This window comes from Chelonoidis abingdonii, chromosome 3 (genome assembly GCF_003597395.2).
Source record: "Chelonoidis abingdonii isolate Lonesome George chromosome 3, CheloAbing_2.0, whole genome shotgun sequence".
NCBI lineage: Eukaryota > Metazoa > Chordata > Testudines > Testudinidae > Chelonoidis > Chelonoidis abingdonii.
Genome location: NC_133771.1, coordinates 21,869,514 through 21,889,954, shown reverse-complemented (window position 1 = coordinate 21,889,954; position 20,441 = coordinate 21,869,514). Strand labels below are relative to the sequence as shown.

General features: G+C 39.0%; 1 protein-coding gene across 2 annotated transcripts in view; it reads right to left on the bottom strand.

The window, feature by feature from the left end:
* LDAH (lipid droplet associated hydrolase) overlaps window positions 1–20,441 on the bottom strand; it is a 209,023-nt gene that overhangs the window by 115,271 nt on the left and 73,311 nt on the right. For both annotated transcript variants that reach the window (XM_032770042.2, XM_032770043.2), the window contains exon 4: window positions 16,050–16,219. In XM_032770042.2, coding sequence (XP_032625933.1) covers window positions 16,050–16,219 — 170 coding nt within the window. The remainder of the gene's footprint in view (window positions 1–16,049; window positions 16,220–20,441) is intronic.

The following is a 20,441-nucleotide window of genomic DNA, read 5'->3' as shown; positions in this document are numbered from 1 at the left end:
CCAAACCTCAATTGCATTACTGAAGTCTAGCATAAAACCCTATTGGTTACCCTTTTTCTCTCTGACACACCTCACATTTTACATTTATACCACTGTGACACACTTTTACCTAGAGTTGTTGGATATTTAACACATTTTTCCCATAACTGTTAGTTGGTTATATGCTGCTGTAACACACCCTTTACATAACAAATTGTTAGCTACCTGTTACATTTATATTTCAGTGTTAATTGGTTACTAACTGTATTGTACCCCACTGTGTTGTACCCCACTATTGAAACCCCCTATAATATTTACTAAAAGAAACCCCTCCCCAATTGTCTACCTTAACAAACCCCATACTCCTCATTATTGAATTTTCCCTGTTTTTGCATTTTCTTAATAAAGGTAATTTTGCACCCCACCAGTGCAGTAGTTGTCCCCCAAGATCCCCTACCTGCTGGCAGGGTCAGGGTACAGATTGAAAAGCTGTTTCATCTATTTAAAAAACATTCAGGAAGAGATGTTTGGCAGCGTAGGTTAGAAAGCAGTTACTATCTTCAACTGTAGGCATAGAGCAATATCCAGGAACTAGTCACTTAACATTTCAAAATTTATTTAAAACACCCATATCCTTTCAACCCTAATTCCATATTATTGTAACCTTCCCCTGGACTACCTTCTTGGTTTTCAACAGAGGTGGGCAGGAACTAGGTGATAAGTCATATAGTTGTAGTTCTTGAGCTGCTTCTGTCGGAGCATTGCAAGAGGAATGGATTTAAAATGAGGGGCGTCTATTTTACTTTTAAAAAATATATATCTATCTTTTCTGTCCACTCATTTACAATCATTTTGCCATCTTCATCCTCATTGCTTTTCTATCTAAATTTATTTTGCTCTGGTACTAAACACAACCAAGCAAATACAGGACTAAATTGCTCACCTCAAGTGTTGACGACATGATGAACTGCAGCTTCCACGTGGACAGCATAATCAGAGCAATTGTGTTCTGGTGATGTGTAATGGAAACACAGCTTGAAATATTAGAGAGGAGAATAAAACAAATCATTCTGAGTCAAGATTAATTTTAAGAAACCCCTCTTTGGAACACAGAATCAGGAAGGAACGTCTGACAAGTAGCCTGAAGAACCCCAAAGATTACCTCAACTATTTACTTTATGTTTGGGGGGACAGTGAGATTTGGGTTAGAAGTTTAAGATCTTGTCAGCCAAGACCCAGAGGGTGTACAACAAAGGGACAGTTGAAGCAGGTAATCCTTTCTTAATATGAAGCTTTAAGAGTTCTAGATACTCCTAGTCTTAATGGTTTGTATTTCTAAACTATACTAAAATTTATTACATGGTCACTTGACCCTTACATTCCACTGCTTCTAGCCAACACTCAGTTCCAGGCATGAAGAGATTTAGATAGTAGATACCTATGCATGCTAAGGTCTCTACAGAGAACTGTTTGAACCTAAGAAAACAGTACGTACTACTGCCGCTCAACAAACAGCCATTGAGTTCCAGTCAGCTGAATGGACCGCATGAAGGATGAACTCGCTGCCTAGTGCCCAGTCTGAGTAACCTGACTGAGAGCTGGGCAAACAGTGCAGACGAGGGAAAAAATTATCTTGTTGGGATTTAGAGCCACCCTGTGGAGGATACTCCAGCCATTCTGTGACCCAGCAGTCCCTTCATCGTAGGAGAGACAGAAAAGGTGGAAAATCCAAAGACTGAAGGAAACTCTAACCTTGTAGAAGCAGCTTAAAACAGGAAGCCTGGGAGTTGGGATGACAAAACTGGGTTTTACCAGGACAAAATCTGTGTATTCCTGCCTCCAGAAGCATGTGGATGGAGCTACACAGTAGTTCTTTTTGCACTGGCAGAGCACCACTTCCTGAGAACAAGCCCCAAATTAGCATTTTAATGCAGTACTCAAACAGAAAGGAGACCTATGCCTTTAAAGCTCTCTGAGCTACAGTTTGCCACAGCAGAAAGTGCAAATCTTAGGCAACAGCATTGGTTTAAATTCTTTGAAATTTTAAAGCAAACATCCTCCTGTTCCATTTTAGAAGAAATCAGATAATATACCAGTGTACATAACTGAAATAATAGGGAGTTAAATACAATTGGCCAGTTTATTTGTGAACTCTTGCCTGTGCTACGTTTAGTGACTAATGCTTGCATTATATATTGGAATGAAGTCTTCTCTCCCCGCCTAGAGATAGAATTTGAGAGCATTAAGGACACCAATGAGCTGCTATGCAATGTTCTTACACCTCCATAGGGAACAGGTGGGAACTGTTCTCAATAGGCTTAATTTCCTGACTGACAATTGATCATGTGACTCTGATTTCGAGGACAGAAATTTCAGCCCTGGGTGTTATTCTTAGGAGTCTCGGGAGTTGGAGCCACACCTCTCCCTAATGAAAGCACTAGGGATACATTTGGCTCTGACTCCATCCTTAGGCATATTACCTAATGTACAGTATCAGTATGTATTCATTTCTCTTCTAACAGGTCTGTGTATCTCTTGCCACATTTGGAGTCCTCTGAAATTATTTCATATACTTGAAGGAGTTCACTGACTTCACAGTCTTCTGTCATCTGACTGCAATTTTTTCATTCCTCTGTAACACAGAGAGTCTTTTCATGGAGAGAGCTATATAGAGAATGTGGTAATTTGGATGAGTTCAGATTATGCACATTCACCCAGAGAGAGAATCTGTATTCACTGACACTTAACATAACTAGCCCTGCATGACTGCTGACTGTGAAATATGAGAAAACACACCAAATTCCTTGACACATTTTTTAGTTCAATGGAGTAGGATTGAGGCCTTGAAGGTTTCAGGATCTGCAATCTAATACCATTGAAAGAGATCTCTTAAATTTATCCATTTTGGTCAGCAGGTGCTCTCTCTCTAAGTAGTCTTTGCTGGTTGTGAGCTCTCTATAGCTTGTTCTTGCTTTCAGCTTTTTCCCCAAATAGGATAACTTTATGTTTGCCCCGAATTTTCCCTCATCTTCCATAATTTTTGTCCAAATTCCTCCACAAACTTTTTAGGAGCTTTTTACTCCCTAGATGCTTCAAGGATCTTAAAATTTTATTTGCTATATTTGGGCAGATTTAATAAATCACCTAACATTAGTTCTAGCTATTTCCAGATAGTCAAAGGACTGTGCTAGGATCTTATAGCTTGGTTTAATGTCTGTTCCTCTCAGGACAGCTATTCTGCTGCTTATGGGAAAAATAAACAAACCGAATTCTGAGGGAGAATATACTCCTCATACCTTTATCAAAGTAGATTTTGCAGCATCTGCAGATGTGATAGCTGGTCGCAAACTACTAAGTTTTAGTGTAATGACAGACTCAGTCCACCTGCGCCTACTTTCAAGGATTCTCAAAGATTTGTCATTTATAAAGACTTGATAACAGGTATTGCTGAAAAGTAACCACTGTAATACAAAAAGTTTCCAATTCAGCAACATACTTAAGCATGTGCCTAGGTCTCTGCTTAAGTGCTTTGTTGAATCAGGGCCAAATTATGTTAGTTTCTCCCCCTTTTTCCTCATTCATTTTCCTACTGGCTGCTGATAATGGGAAGCGGATGGGTATATAGCAGCCAAACATTAATGGTTTAAAATATATTGAATTTATCTGGCATCATGGAGAGAAGGTTTATAAAAATGCTCCTTTCCTTTGTCTAGCTTTACACTATGTTTTATTAGGGTTTTTCCAACTGCAATTTTATTTGCTATTTTATACAATCCCTCCTCTTGAACTGTTTGTTAAATACTATTTCTACTTTGATCTGTGCAACAGTTCTGTGTCTATTGTCACTGGGTTTGTGTCAAACTATTCCTTATTGTTTTCTGTTTTTTTATTTTCACTTGATGCTTTCTTTCCCCCCTGTTCATTTCCTTAATTTGTTTTTTTTTGTAATATTCCAGTAATAATCAATATGAAACTACAGTCTCCTTATCTATTCACCCTATATTTTCAGACCATGCTTTTCACAATAGTATCTGAGCACCAATGGTCAAGTCTCTTTCTTACCTATCCGCTGTGGTACTTGGTTAGGAGTCTACCACTTCTCATTTAGGTATAATTCAAATATAACAAATCTGTGTGAGCTAAGAAAATCTATTAATTTGTTTCTCCCGTGCCAGTGTTCCAGCACATGATGCACAGATCCACACATCACAGCCAGCATGTTCCCCCAGCATAAGAGGAGATGCTTCTTTTTAGGGAAATGCTTACTCAGAACTCTTTGTCATGCTTTAAGTCTGCGACCGGCCTACTCCCGCCAGAGACACTGTTCAAAAGGCAAAAAAATCGGGCAGACATAGATGCGTTCTGTGAGTGCAATAGAGGCTTTGTAACTGTCAATCAAAAGCAAACCTGTCAATGCAGTCTAAGATTCCTGAAAGTGATCATTACAACTGACCACTGTAAACGATGATCACCGTAACCGAATTAGACTCTATGCAATGACTACAAACCCCTTGTATGAAGTGAAAACCTCAGAAGTGGGATAAAAACCCGTGTTCGTGTTTTCTGTCAGTCATGACGTTGCTTTGCGTCTTTCACAGGTTTTCATCTGCCGTCTACTTCTCTAACTACATAATTCATTCAAAGAACTCTTACACCGGCTAAGTTAAAGTTTCCTTTCAGAAAGTGTTTTCTATAATGATGGCACCACGTGCCTGTTGGCTTATGTTCACGGGTCATAATCTCATCAGAAAAATACAAACCTCATGACTTTACACTCTTTCCGGCTATCCCTCCATGTTGCTGATAACAGCCTCTCATTATTTTGAAGGTCAGACACTCACATAAGGATAGTTCTAGCAGTTCATGTATTGTTAATAAATTTCCCTCTTTTGAGCCCGTCGTCCCTTTTGGATTTCCAGCAATTCTATACTAAAGAATTTTGTTTTCTCTAAGAGGCCCTTATTTAATATTTTGGTGACTTCTTTCTTTCCTGTCATTATGAAAATACTTCCCAACTTCATAATCAGGCTTTCAACACAATTGAATCTAAATTATTAACTCAAGGGGTCAGTGGATTGAATTTTGTATCATAATACATCACTTGGCAAAGGAATTGTGACTAACTTGTTATTTACCTCTCTTATGACCCAGTCCTGCTCCCACTGAAATCAAAGGGAAGTTTGCTACTGACTTCAATAGAAGAAGGTTCAGGCTATTACTGAGGAACGAAAGGAGCAGTTCTGTGTGTGGAGACAGAAGTAGGTATGACAGAGGCAATCAAGTCACCTCTCAAACTTCTTTTTGAGAAATTAAACACGAGCTCTCTCACTGTAAGACATTTTCTGCAGCCCTTGATTAATTTTGCAGTCTTTTCTGCATCCTCTCCAGTTTTTCAACATCCTTTTTAAAATGTGGACACTGAAACAGTGCACAGTAGTTCTGTATTGTCTCATCAGTGACGTACACAGAGGTGAAATCATCTCCCTTCTCCTACTCCTTTTTATATATCCAGGGATCACATTATTCCTTTTTGCCACAGCACAACCGTGAGAGCTCATGTTGAGTTAATGTCCACTATGTCCCCTAAATTCTTTCAAGACTCACAGCTTCCCAGGATACAGTTCTCCATTCTGTGGGTATGACTTGCCCTCTAAGAGAGGCCATAGAACATTCCCAAAATAATTTCTAGGGCTCACCTTTTAGAAAAAAAAATCCGATCTTGATTTCAAAATGGTCAGTAATGGAGAATAACCACAACCCATGGTAAACTGTTCCAATGGTTAATTACTCTCACCATTAAAAATCTATATCTTATTTCTAGTCTAAATTTGTCTAGCTTCAATTTCCAGTGACTGTATCATCTTACACCTTTGTTTGCTAGACTGAAGAGCCCCTTATTAAATATTTGTTCTCAGTGTAGGTATTTACAGACACTAATCAACTCACCCCACAACCTTCTCTTTGTTAAACTAAACAGATTGAGCTTCTTGAGTCTATAACTATAAGGCAAGTTTTCCAATCTATTAATTATTCTCATGGCTCTTCACTGAACCCACTCCAATTTAGCAACATCCTTTTTGAATTGTGGGTACCATATCTGGACACAGTATTCCAGCAGTGGTTACACCAATGTCAAACACAGAGGTAAAATAACCTCTCTACTCCTACTTGAATTAAACAATGACCACTTGGGCCTGAAAAAGGCCACCAGGGCTCAGTAGCAGGGAGTGTGCTCAGAGAGAAAGACAAGCTCTCCTGGGAGAGAACTCTTCCCAGAGACCACAGGCCCCAAAGGAAGAGGGTTGTGTGATCCCTAAGCTCAAGGGGGATGGGGGGAGTTATTTAGGGATTTAATGAAGTAGAACCCCAGCAGGGAAATTTTGTTTTACAACCATCTGGATTATATGAAGTTCTTAAAGGGCTCTGTTAGAAGGGAACGCAAGGCAGGAAGTGCCTGCAGCACTCCATTAGGTCAACAGGGGGGCTCTACAGGAGAGGCACACCCCACAACAACCCCCATTTGATCATGATTCCCTGCATTGACGGCTGCTTTTTAAGAACTGTCAGTTAACTAGTTCTTAATTCATTTAACGTGTTCCATGATACTGTGTAGTGCTAATTTTTAAAATCAGAATCTCGTGCAGTACTAAGTCAAATGCCTTACAAAAGTGCAAGCGTAGTAGATTTAAGTAGTTACATTTATCAGTCAAACTTGTAATCCTGTAAAAAATTAAATCAAGTTTGTATGACAAGACCTATTTTTCAAGAAACTATGTTGACAGGCATTAATTATATTCCTATCCTCTAATTTATTATAGGGCTGTCAAGTAATTAAAAATATTAATCGTGATTAATTGCACGACTAAAAAAATTAATTGCAACTAATCGCAGCATTAAACAATAATAGAATACCATTTATTTAAATATTTTTGGATGTTTTCTACATTTTCGAATATATTGATTTCAATTACAACACAGAATACAAAGTGTACAGTGCTCACTTTATATTGATTTTTGATTACAAGTATTTGCACTGTAAAAAACCAGAAACTGTATTTTTCAATTCACCTAATACAAGTACTGTAGTGCAATCTCTTTATCATGAAAGTTGAATTTACAAATGTAGAATTATGTACAAAAAAAACTGCATTCAAAAATAAAACAGTGTAAAATTTTGGAGCCTACAAATCCACATAGTCCTACTTATTATTCAGCTAATAGCTCAGACAAACAAGTTTGTTTACGTTTCCAGGAAATAATGCTTCCTGCTTCTTGTTCATAATGTCACTTGAAAGTGAGAACAGGCATTCTCATGGCACTATTGTAACCTGTGTTGCAAGATATTTACATGCCAGATGTGCTAAAGAGAGTCTCATGCCCCGTCATGCTTCAACCATCATTCCAGGGGACATGCGTCCATGCTGATGACGAGTTCTGCTTGGTAACAATCTAAAGCAGTGTGGACCAACGCACGCTCATTTTCATTATCTGAGTCAGATGCTACCAGCAGAAGGTTGATTTTTTTTTTTTTTTTTTTGGTGTTCAGGTCGTAGTTTGCATCGGAGTGGCCTGTACGGTCTGAAAGCAGCTCCACACCCTCCCCGCAGATTTGGAAGCAACTTCAGTCTAAATCTCGGTCGACACTTAGCTTCTGTAGAAATCTCACATTGACCTCTTTGCATTTTGTCGAATCCTGCAACGAAAAACAGTCTTAAAACGAACAACAGTCTGGGCCCCAAAGCCGAACGTTTAACCACGAAATACATGGCAGAAGGCAGGTAAACAGAGCAGAGACACAGAATCTTCCCAAAGAGTGCAGATCACAAATTAACTAACACTTTTTTTTTTAAATGAGCACCTCAGCAGGAAGCTGTCCCGTGGAATGGTGGCCGAAGCATGAAGAGTACAGCAAAGTTAACATATCTGGCATGGTAAATACCTGCAATGCCCGCTACAAAAGTGCCATGCAAGCCTGTTCTCATCTTGGTGACAGCTGTAAGTAAGAAAGGGCAGCATTATCTCCGTAAATGCCAAAACAAACTTGTTTGTCTTGTGATTGCCCTGAAAAAGAGTAGGACTGAGTGAACGTCTAGGCTCTGAAGTTTTACATTGTTTGTTTGAGGCAGTATGTAACCAAAAATATCTACATTTGTAAGTTGGACTTTCATGATAAAGAGATTGCATGACAGTACTTGTATGAGGTGAATTGAAAAATACTATTTCTTTTATCATTTTACAGTGCAAATATTTGTAACCAAAAATACATACTTTGATTTCAATTACAACACAGAATACAATATATATGAAAATGTAGAAAAAATCCAAAATATTTAATAAATTTTAATTAGTATTCTATTATTTAACAGTGTGATTAAAACTGCGATTAATCATGATTAATTTTTTAATCTCAATTAATTTTTTTTTGGTTAATCGCATGAGTTAACTGGGATTAATCAACAGCCTAATTTTTTATTTATAATTTTGCTTGGAAATGATTTCACACCCAGGTCATCCCACTTGCCCTTTTTTAAAATATTGATTTAACATTAGCACTCTTCCAGTCTTTTGGAATTTCCTTGTTATTCCAAGATTTATTAAAAAATTAGTATCAGCAGATAAGAGATCCTAAGCCATCTCTTTTAAGATTTTGGGGGCAAGTTACCAGGGCCCTCAGATTTAAAATATTTATCCCTAGAAGATTATGTTTAGCATCCTTCTTGGTTACTGATGGACTGGAAAGTACATCATCCTCACATGATACAAGCACATCGTTCTGCTTTTCGAAATACAAAACAGAAATATTTACTGAACATTTCTGCCTTTTCTGCGTCTTTTTACCATCTCCATCTAATAACGGGCCTAAACCATTGCTAAGATTTCTGTTGTTTCTAATACACTAAAACTCCTCTTCATTGGCCTTAGCCTTCCCAGCCACTCATTCTTCTCTGATATCTTCAGCTTCCCAATTTTCTATACTCTATAGATTCTAATTTAAATTACCGGTAATTGCTTTTCCCCCTTTTCCCCATCTGCTTCTTTTATTTCTAATTGATGTTTTCACTTAGTTTATGAGTGCAAATCTATATATATTGTTATGCGAACCATTTATTTTCTTTTACTATAATTTTCTCCATATTTTTAAATAAAGTTTCTTGTACAGGTAAAAGCGTGCAAAACCCTACACCATTAAAGAGAGTGTCAAAGGCTAAGGAGGTTCTGAAGGTCTCATCAGAAGGGGCATGGGCAAAGGTGTCCCCTCTCAATGAAACATGTCACAAAAGGGCAGGCACATACAAGAGGAAAAGATACATCAAGGAGGGACTGAGATTTGAAGGGAATGTAGCTGACACCAGGCATTCTGTTTTGCATGGCAGCTGGACTGGCCAATCTTTGGATACAGAAGATTCCACTTGAAAGAATTCATTTTGGTGGCCCAAATTTGATGTTAATCCTAAATGCTCTCAAGAACTTTAAGAACTGCTGGATTTCTTGGGCTTAAAGGCAGATCCTAAAGTGGAAGAACGGAGGGTAATATATATCCTGTTATTAAAAAAAAAAGAAAAAGAAAAAAGAAGATAGTAACAACCTTGGAATTGTCAGCCAATAAGCCTTCTTTCAGTATCGGGTAAATTAAAGGGAATGACAAAATATCTATATGAGCACAATATGATCCTAAATAATCAGAGACTTTTGTAAAGAAAAATTCTGTCTCTCTTATCTACTCGATTTTTCTGGACGCGTTAACAATAAATAAAATACATACATGAAAAATGGACACAGGAGATTTGGTTGAAACGATGCATATGGATTTTCAAAGTCTTAGATAAAATCCCTCACCCTGTGACTATTAAGTCCCTAAGACTGTGAAAAAACGTAACTAATAATGGGGTGAGAGGCAAAGTTCACTCATGCACTGGAAACTAGATAAGAGAGAGAAAATAAAGAACGGACAAAAATGATCAATTTTCGACATGGCAAAAAGGCTAACAGTGAGGTGCCCAACAATCCATATTAGCCATGTTTGATATATTTATTAATGATCTGAAAAAGGGGATGACCTGCAACAAAATTTGCATATGGCACAAAATTATTTAAGTTAGTCATGATGATAAACTTCAGAAAGATTCAACAAAGCAGGGTTATTGGACTGCATCAGGGTGGGTGAATTCAGTGTTGACTAATGTAACGCAAGACACATTGGAAGGAAGAATTTGAAATACTCAGACACGCTGCTGGATTCTAAATGAGCTGTAACCACTCAGGATAAAGAGCTGGGGGTAATTTGCACATGGAATGGGATAAAAATGTTTTCAGTCAATGATGCCTTCAAACTTGTGTTCAGTTCTGGTCAGCACACACACACACAAAGACTGGGTCTGTTTTGTTTGGAGAAGACTACCAAGAAGGGTCACGGTAAAGGCATTCGCTCTAGTTCAAAGAGAAGTTCTATTGCCTGTGTCATGCAGAAGGTCAGAATAAATGATCACAGTGGTTCCTTCTGGCCTTAGAATCTATGAACACAAAGGAGTGACTGGCACAGTGAAGGTAAACTGGCTTGTCTCATTTTCTGTCTCTCCTCTAATGCAAGAATATAGGGATATCCAAATAATAAAAAAGAAGAGGCAGCAGAATAAACTGCTAAAAGGAATGACATTTTTCTATTTACCCAGTACACAATTAACCTGTGGAACTCATCATCACAAAGTATCACTGAGGCCGAGAGATTAGCAGGATTAAAAAAATCTATTTATTTGTTTAGACTTATACATACATCCATTAACAAGGAAAGCCTATTCCTTGCTTTGGGTACTCTTTGACTATTCTCAAATACGTATCCATAAACCAGGCCATTCATCAGTCTGTCTGTCCATTTATACTGATACTTAGCATCTGGAGAAAAGGGAAAAATGCAGTCCTTTGGAGGGTCACTTCCACCCCTGCATTGTCCCTTTTCTCATTGGAGATACCACTGGTAGAATCTCCTGTACTACAAGTAACAATCACACAAAGGACACAGAGAGAAACTCCTACTTAGAATTCTGACAAGAGGACTGAGGGCAGCAGGGGATGCTGCTCTGGCGATAGGGTGATCCCCGACAATACCCCCAACCTGTTCCTAGCTCTGATGTCAAACTCTAGCACAGCTTAAAGCCTCCAGAGTTCTGGATGACGAGGAACCATGGAGTGCAAGAGAGGCAGAAGGGCAATGCTACAGAGATTTCACTTCTTCCCTTTTATGCCTGCCAGCATATTCTATCAGGTTTCTCTCATCACTGTTCATAAAGAGGACAATATTGGGTTAGATTATGAGTGTTTTAAACTAAGTACCAAAAATTAAACCTGCTAAATATTCACTAAGGATATAAAAACTAGTGAACTGCTAGAATATATACAACATGTTAAGCTCCAGATCAGAACAGTAAAACATGAGCAATGAAAGGTTCATAAAAAGCAGTGAATTTAAGCCCAAACCAAAAAATTATATAATAAAGGAATATCACAAAAGAACTATACAAAAATAAAACCAAATGATCTAGCTACTAAACTACACATATGTGCTTGAAATCTTGTGGGAATCAAATATTCCAGTAAAAATAAAAAGGGAGATGGAAACACAAGTTTCTTATTATCACACTTCATACGTTATAAAACAGAACAGTTAACTTATTTTTGGCAAAAGGACAAAGGTTGCACAACACTCTGGCTTACACAAATATTTTTCTATTGTTAAATGCATCTTAAATGTAGCGTGTCATACATTAACTTCAAGCATACATTGCACAGTGCCGTTTCAGGGTGTCCTAAAGATACCGAAGTTTCAGCACATTGACAAATATCAGGCTGCCAGTATCCACCGGGCCAGGTGTAACAAAAATTACTCAACAATTCATAGTTAATGGAAACCAGATAAAACAATTTGAGTAAAAAAAAAAATCATACATATGGAGACCAAAGAAAAGTTGATATTTTTGGACAAATTACTGCACATGATATTTTCTAGAACACTCCCTTCTTGAAAAGGAAAAAACAGTTACACAAGTGCCTTCAGAAAACTTTGTTTATAATCACAGAATGAGTTATGCCTGTGGAAATAGATCAGCTTAAGTTAATGTTCCATTTTTTGAAAAAAAATTGCTGTTTCTTTTAGAGGGGGAAAAATCTTGAATGGCAGGGGAAATGGTTATGAAGAAGTGAATGGATTTTATACATATATGAGCATTGTATTCCCTCTCCTGTCCTGGTAGGGAGTTTATATAAAAGAAGAGGTGAATATTTGGGAGGAGGGGAAGTAAAGAATCTCACTATTATTAATTCTTATGATATATTGCTAAGTGTTGACAGTGTGCTAGGCACTCACATTCAAAGGAAGGACACTGTCCCTGCCTGAAGTCACTTGCTATCTAGAAAACATTAGACACAAAAGAGCTCACTGTAAATATTGTGATATAAAGGAAAATGTCAACATCAGATATGAGATCTTCCCTCCCTCACACATACAAACTTCTCTGCCTAAGCTAGGCCCTGGTCCATACTACGAGTTTAGATTGAATTTAGCAGCATTAGATCGATTTAACCCTGCACCCGTCCATACGACAAAGCCATTTTTGTCGACTTAAAGGGCTCTTAAAATCAATTTCTGTACTCCTCCCCGACAAGGGGATTAGTACTGAAATAGACCCTGCTGGGTTGAATTTGGGGTAGTGTGGATGCAATTCGACGGTACTGGCCTCCAGGAGCTATCCCAGAGTGCTCCACTGTGACCTCTCTGGACAGCGCTCTCAACTCCAATGCACTGGCCAGGTAGACAGGAAAAGCCCCACAAACCTTTGAATTTCATTTCCTGTTTGGCCAGCGTAGCGAGCTGATCAGCACAGGTGACTGTGCAGATCTCATCAGCAGAGGTGACTGTGAAGTCCCAGAATCTCAAAAAAGCACCAGTATGGACCGAACGGGCAGTATGGAACCTGATCGCTGTATGGGGAGACGAATCCGTGCTATCAGAACTCCATTCCAAAAGATGAAATGCCAGAATATTTGAAAAAATCTCCAAGGGCATGAAGGCCAGAGGTTATAACATGGACCCGCAGCAGTGCCGCGTGAAGCCTACCAAAGAACCAGAGAGGCAAATGGCAGCTCTGGGTCAGAGCCCCAGACATGCCGCTTCTATGATGAGCTGCATGCCATTCTATAAGGTGCCCCTACAACTACCCCCGCCCTGTGCTTCCCTCCTTCCCCACCCCTCCCGGGCTACCTTGGCAGTTATCCCCCCGTTTGTGTGACGAAGTAATAAAGAATGCATGAATTTGAAACAAAAATGACGTTATTGCCTCTGCAAGCAGAGATCAAAGGAGGGAGGGGAGGGTGGTTGGCTTACAGGGAAGTAGAGTAAACCAAGGGGGCGAGTTTTCATCAAGGAGAAACAAACAGAACTTTCATACCCAGGAGCAGCTCCAGGCACCAGCGCAGCAAGTGTGTGCTTGGGGCAGCAAGTAGGGGAGGGGGAAGCCTGCCGGTTGCTGTGAGGGCGGCAGGCAGGTGGCTTTTGGAGGTGTGCCAGCGGGCAGTTCACCGGTCCCACGGCTTTGGGGACACCGATGGCATTGCACCAGCGGACCTCCTGCAGGTGCACACCGAAAGCTGCCTGCCTGCCGTGCTTGAGGCGGCGAAAAACATAGAGCCGCCCCTGTTCGTACCATAGCCTGACCAGTCGTGAAACTGGTTTTAAAAGCTTCTCTGATGCACAGCATGCCCTGCTGTGCTCTTCTAACTGCCCTGGGGTCTGGCTGTGCGTAATCAGCAGCCAGGAGATTTGCCTCAACTTCCCACCCTGCTATATACGTCTCCCCCTTACTCTTACAGATATTGTGGAGCACACAGCAAGCAGTAAGAATGATGGGAATATTGGTTTTGCTGAGGTCTAACCAAGTCAGTAACCTGCGCCAGGGCACTTTTAAACGTCCATATGCACAGTCTACCACCATTCTGCACTTGCTCAGCCTATAGTTGAACTGCTCCTTACTACTGTCCAGGCTTCATGAGCCATGAGAGCAAGGGGTAGGCTGGGATAGGTGCGACCACGTGGTGCTGCCAACTGGGAGAGCAGCCTGAGGCAGAAGCCTCCAACTGCCACGATATTCCAGGCAGGATTGAATCTCCATTAGATGAAGCTTAAAGAAGAGAATGACCTGGAGTCATTCCCATTTTTGTCCAGGCGCCCCCGACCGACCTCACCAAGGCCGGCCAGAAGCACCCATGGGACGACGACAACAGTGTCTAAAAGTCATATTGTATCATCTGCTGTCCGCAGGCAAGGGGATGCTGCTGTGCAGCACTGCAGTACCGCATCTGCCGGCAGCACCCAGGAGACATACGGTAACAGTGATCTGAGCGGGCTCCATGCTTGCCGTGGTATGTCATCTGCACGGGTAACCCAGGAAAAAAGGCGAGAAACAACTTTTTGCTGTTGCTTTCACGGAGGGAGGGGGGCCTGACAACATGTACCCAGAACCACCCACGACAATGTTTTTGCTCCATCAGGCATTGGGAGCTCAATCCAGAATTCCAATGGGCGGCAGAGACTGCGGGAACTGTGGGATAGCTACCACAGTGCAATGCTCCGAAGGTTGACGCTAGTCTCGGTACTGTGGCCGCACACCGTTGACTTAATGCGCTTAATGGGGACACACACAATTGACTATATCAAATCGACTTCTAAAAAATCGACTTCTATTAAATTGACCTAATTTCGTAGTGTAGACATACCCTAGGTCTAAGCCACAAAAGCAAGAAGTTTAGTACATTTGTCTTTCATTTAAAAAGAATGTCCTCAACTCTACTACTACTACCACTTGATATAAACATTCTTAAATCTCTAATTCATTTTTACAATTTATTTTTTTTCATTTACATTTAGCATTTTACTCATCTTCAGACAATAAGAGCAGATTAATCCATAACAGTTTTCTTAAAAAAATGTCAGTTTTTGGTATTAGCTAGTTTTAGTTTTGGGTTCTCATGCAATAACTCAATGCAGATGTTAAATATCCAGTGGTCTCAGAACAGGATTATTAGCAAGGAACTCTGGAATTTTAACCCTAGCACCATCACTACCTCCTTCTAACCTTGTGCAAATCAGTTAACTGTTGGGCCTTCATTTCTCTTTCTGTAAAATGGAAATATTTACTTTTCTAGCTTACTAGGATTTTGTGAGGTTTAATGTTCGCAAATTGCTCTGAAGTTATGAAAACACCACGGAAGCCCTAAGTATTCTTATTCTTAAACATTTGTATTACAGCAGCAATTAGAGACTGAATCAGGCCCTCATTTTACTAGGCTATTATTCTATTGGTTATTATTTGAATTCATGGCACTGATAGTGGATGTTTAAATATTAAATAAATGTTCAAGGAAATTTAAAAAAATTATGAAAACATTTTGACATATATTACCATAGGCTTTTCAAAACACATTAATTAGGTGCCTGTTGATCCTGAAACTGGCTAGCAGTATCCCTTTTAATAAAAACACACACTTTATCCATGACATGCAGCAGCATATATATTATGTGATCTTCCATTCAAATAATATATTGCATAATGTTATTAAAATGTAAACATATCAAATTGCATCATTGTCAATAATTACATTTACTAATGAATTACTAAACCAGATTACTGAAGTTAATTAACGTTCACAGCATCCTTTGAGATAGATCAGTCCTGCACAAATACCTACCTCATCTCACAAGTAGGGAATTACTACTATTCTGAGTTGGCAGCAGTTCCCCATACTACTTTTGTAGGGGTGTAAATTGCTATGCACAGTGCTTTACAGTGGAAAAATCAGATCATATATTTCTGTATCACTCTCCTCTCTTCTGGAGTCAGACACCCATGAAAAATAACTGAACATCATTTACTTTAATAAGAATTTGGTCTGAAAGTAGGGGGGATGCTGCTTCTACACAAAGGATGTGGAATCCGATTATCGTCTTTGTTGATCAATCAAATGCTAAGCGTGGGGGATGCTCTGCTGAGCGATACAGCTTCCCTTCCCCAAGGCTGACATACCTGAAGTTCCGATGCCCTCTTCATCATTTCAAGGGTGATGTAGCAACCGATTGAATGACCAATCAGCACAAGCTTCATATCTTTTGGCACATTCTTTCTGAGGAAGTCCAACTTGTGCTCAATTTGTCCGTGAAGTCCAAAGACATCCTCTAGTTCTTTAATATCCGTGTCTGAAAAATAAAACAAATACGCATTCTTTTATTTAAGGACATTTCCACTAACATATCTGAAATGAAAATAATTTGTAATTTTGAGTGATCACCCACTGATAGACTTAGACCTTCATTATGACCTCCACAGGATGTGAAATGTTACGTCTAACTGAGGAAAGGGAAGGACTCAGCAACCCAGGGAGCTGAGAGCGCAACACTCCAGCCCGATGCTCTCTCTTCAATGGCTTTTCATTCAATTCAAGATCAAATTCAAGGCTTCGGTCCTGATCTTCAAAGTACTCTATGGACTGACTTAGGTTCCTCAGGGACAATTTACATTGTATGATCATGACCTACCACAACAGCGGTGTACCACATGAACAATGGACCCAGCAGCCTAAGGATCAAAACTAACACGTGCAAGATAGTACTTTTTCTCCAAACAGACCACAGCTGTGGAACTTTTTTTCCAGAAAAGGTCAGAATGACCATGAACCTTAGGGCCTTCAGTGTATAATATAATATAATCCACTTCTTCAACCCCACGCTTCCCACCTTCAAAATAATCCTACCAAAATCTCACATTTAAAAACAAAGAGGCGTGCATGCGCACGCACACACACACACATTGTTTTAAGACCACTTTAATCAACTTCTAAATAAATGTACACAAGTTCTAAGACTTCACCAATCACTGCTAATTGTCTGCTCCACCAAAGACTCTGTGTAACCCCAAGCAAGTGTCTCAGTTCCCCACCTGTAAAACTGGAATAGCAGCATCTCCCTACCATGAAGGGGTTTTGTGAAGACAGATACATTAAAGACTATGAGGCACTCAGATATATTTAATTACCAAAGAGAGAAAGGGAGGGAGAGAGAAAAACGTTAACAGGGCCAAATTTTCAATATAAAGGGGGCTTAGCATAAATGAGAATATAGTCCACAATACTGCTAATGCTGCCATCAAAGTTTTAAATCCACATACAGTAAGTTTCTAGTCAATCACAGTTTTAAATACTATATATTTTTTCACATTAAAGTACTGTAACTACTGTGCATGCAGTAGTCACTTTCCTAGATGGAATAAGCTGGTACTGTACTATACTACCTTTTTGGTTGCCTATATAAAATGACCTTTTGATGCAAAATGATAATTGTTAAAAGAAAATATTGTATCCTAATATCTCCACCACCACCCCTCTTCCCCCAAAAACCTCAAGTAAATTACCAGAGAATTTGTCACAGAAAGGGCTTTGTTCAACCAAGCTAATACTCCTAATAAAACTGTTATTGGTCTTGTCCTGGTATGATTTATATTAGGTTGCTTTAAATGAAAAAAGATTTTATTAAAACACATGTGAGAGACAGAAAATTAGATGAGAAGCAATGTTTTGCCAACGAGGCTTTCTGCAGGTAATGGAAAATGAAAAAGCTTGTTCTGTTTTCCAAAACTTCAAATAAGGGCCTAAGGCCAAAACATTGTTTTTAGCAAAAAATTGTCTTTCCTACTTTTTGTTTATTCGGCAGCCTAACTTCATGCAGGAGATAGTTGGCCACCTCACTCATCTCAGTAAAAGTACAGATAGTACACGCCAGATTCAGAAGAGCAGCGTGGTTCTTTGGTAGGGTGTGACACTTCACTGCAACTCAGTAGATCTGAGTTCTATTCCAGGTTCTTCCACTAACCTACTGCAGGACCTTAGGCAAATCAGTTTCTCTCTATAAGCCTGTTTCTGATCCTATCCTTTATTTGTCTTGTGTTGCTCGCTCTGTGGATTTTATTGAGAGTCTTGTAATATTGGATGCTTTACTTAAAGGCCTGGTACCCAGAAAGAAGTGATTTTATGTGAATCTCAGCTTTCATTTTAAAAAATAAAATAAAATAAAAATAAATCTGTAACTCTCGTTATTGTAGAGAAAAGCTCAAAAATATGTACCACAAAGCTCAAAACACCAGATGGCAAATAGAAAATACGCATAAATAATAATAATACATTTATCTCATGATTTTCTGTGGAGCATGAGTCATGATTTTTGAGCATTTGGCGTTCAGATACTGTGTCTTTCTACATTATAAACTTCAGGTCACGGAAAGTTGCTTATCATGCATATGTACATTACCTGATACAATGGACATACTAAAATAGTTGTGTAATACACACAATATCAACAACTATGGGCAAACATAGCGCCAACATTTTCAAACTAGCTTTCCCGAAGACAGGCACCTAAATCCATTTTTAGTCACCCAAATAATTGACCTATAAGATGCTAAGGTACCCACAGCTCTCATTAATTTCAGTAGGTGCTGTGGCTGCTCAGAACCACTGAAAGGATGGTCACTTATTTAGATGCCTAATTTTACGCAGCAAGTATGTTCTTTTCTTTTCCAAACACGGGTATATTGTGAAGCCAAATTACACAAGTATGACAAACAGTGCATAGGAGGATAAGCATTTACTGGAGTTTTCTAGGATCCATATGCTAACTTTCAATAAATTACAGATTATGCCTTGATCCTGCACTCTTTACTCAGGTAAAACACCTATTAATTTCAATAGAAAAATCAAACTAAGGATGGCAGGACTGTGACCTATAGAACAAACCAGTTTGAAATTTTCTATTTTTTCTATGAGATTTTTTCCCCTTGTTTAACATCAGTGATTATTCTAGTAACTTTCATCTCTAAACATAATAGTACAAGGGAGAAATATGAAACTGCTTTCATCATGGAAAATAACTATGGCCCTGTTCCCACAAGCAGATGTGCGCCAGTGTGGAATCCTGCTGATTTCAATAGCAGTTTTGACACAGATGAATAAGAATGGCCGCAAATCAATGGTTAATAGCATTTGAACAAATAAGAAATTTACTGGATTGGACCCATAAAACCCCTATTGGCAGATGCTGAAATCACTCACGGCTTTGCCAATCATGAGTAATCCACACATTCCAAACTCCAAGACTTCTAAACCATTCCACATCATCATGTATCCCCATATATATTTACATTTATTTTTATTTTTTTGGCCCCATATAAAATTGTCCTTGTCTCATGTTATCTCAAAATGTCTCTTCAGTGCAAACATTACCTTTATAATGCAATGAAATCTATGGGAGCAGGGTCATGTCATTGGTTTATATGATTATTTATTTATTTTTATAGAATAAAATCATCCAGGGATTGTCCAAAATCAACATGAATTTCTTGGGTGGAGATGTTTAAATGGGATCTTTATATAAGCAAAGAGATTTGCACAAACACATTGGCAGTTCCCTCTGTAATGGCTCTACATCAGAGAAGAGAGCAAAGGACAAGCTACTTCATCTCAGGTGTGGAATAAATTGCATGGCTGAAATGGAGCTCATTTAAGCTGAATTTTTAGATAGCAGAAGTTACATGAGTTGTACCTTATGCTGAATACACCCTATCTGAGCCAAGCCATGTAGTCTGAAGACTTTATTTAGCTGAAATGTATTAAAAGAAATACTGTACTTCTGCATTTTCTTTGGCAAAATGTTAATCTACTGATGTGCTTTTGGAAAAATAAGCTTGTGATTGCTTTAAAGAATCTCTTTTTCTGACCTCTATTAAACCCAGAGTCAGAAAATAATGATAGATTAAATTCAAGTGTTTGTTCAGAGATTAGTTGTCTGGTTAACCTTGCTAAGAAGAATGGGACTCTGGGTTTGAAACAGCCTTTTTGGAGGGGGAAAAAGGGGTAGTGTATGTGAGTGAAATTAGATGAGAAGAAAATTGATACAGCCATATGAGCATACAGTGACAACTCCCATGAGACTGACACAGAGACCATAAACAGGGGCATATCATTACAAAGTCTACAAGATCCTGGATCTCTTTTAAACTAGTTGTTCATAAAAGACACTGCAGGCAAGATTTGCAGGGATGAAATTGTACACTTACCTTTGTACATGCCTAATTTCTGCATGTAAATGCCTGAAGTGTGCATGCAAATAAGGGACTTTCATGCACACATGGCCAGTTAGGCAACAGGATTTTGAACACTTAAGTTGGGTACCTATGAATATCTCTGTGCAGTTGCCAGGGTCAAACTTTGAAATCTGGCCCAGGATGTTTATTCATAGTTGAAGACTTCCTACAGTAATTCCATAACCCTCAAATTTTAGTCATGGTCTGCTAAGACATAATATAGACTTTCCTTTGAAATAAAGGGAAAATAAACTAGGGGAGTGCTAGAGACAGCCTCGTGTGAGAAAA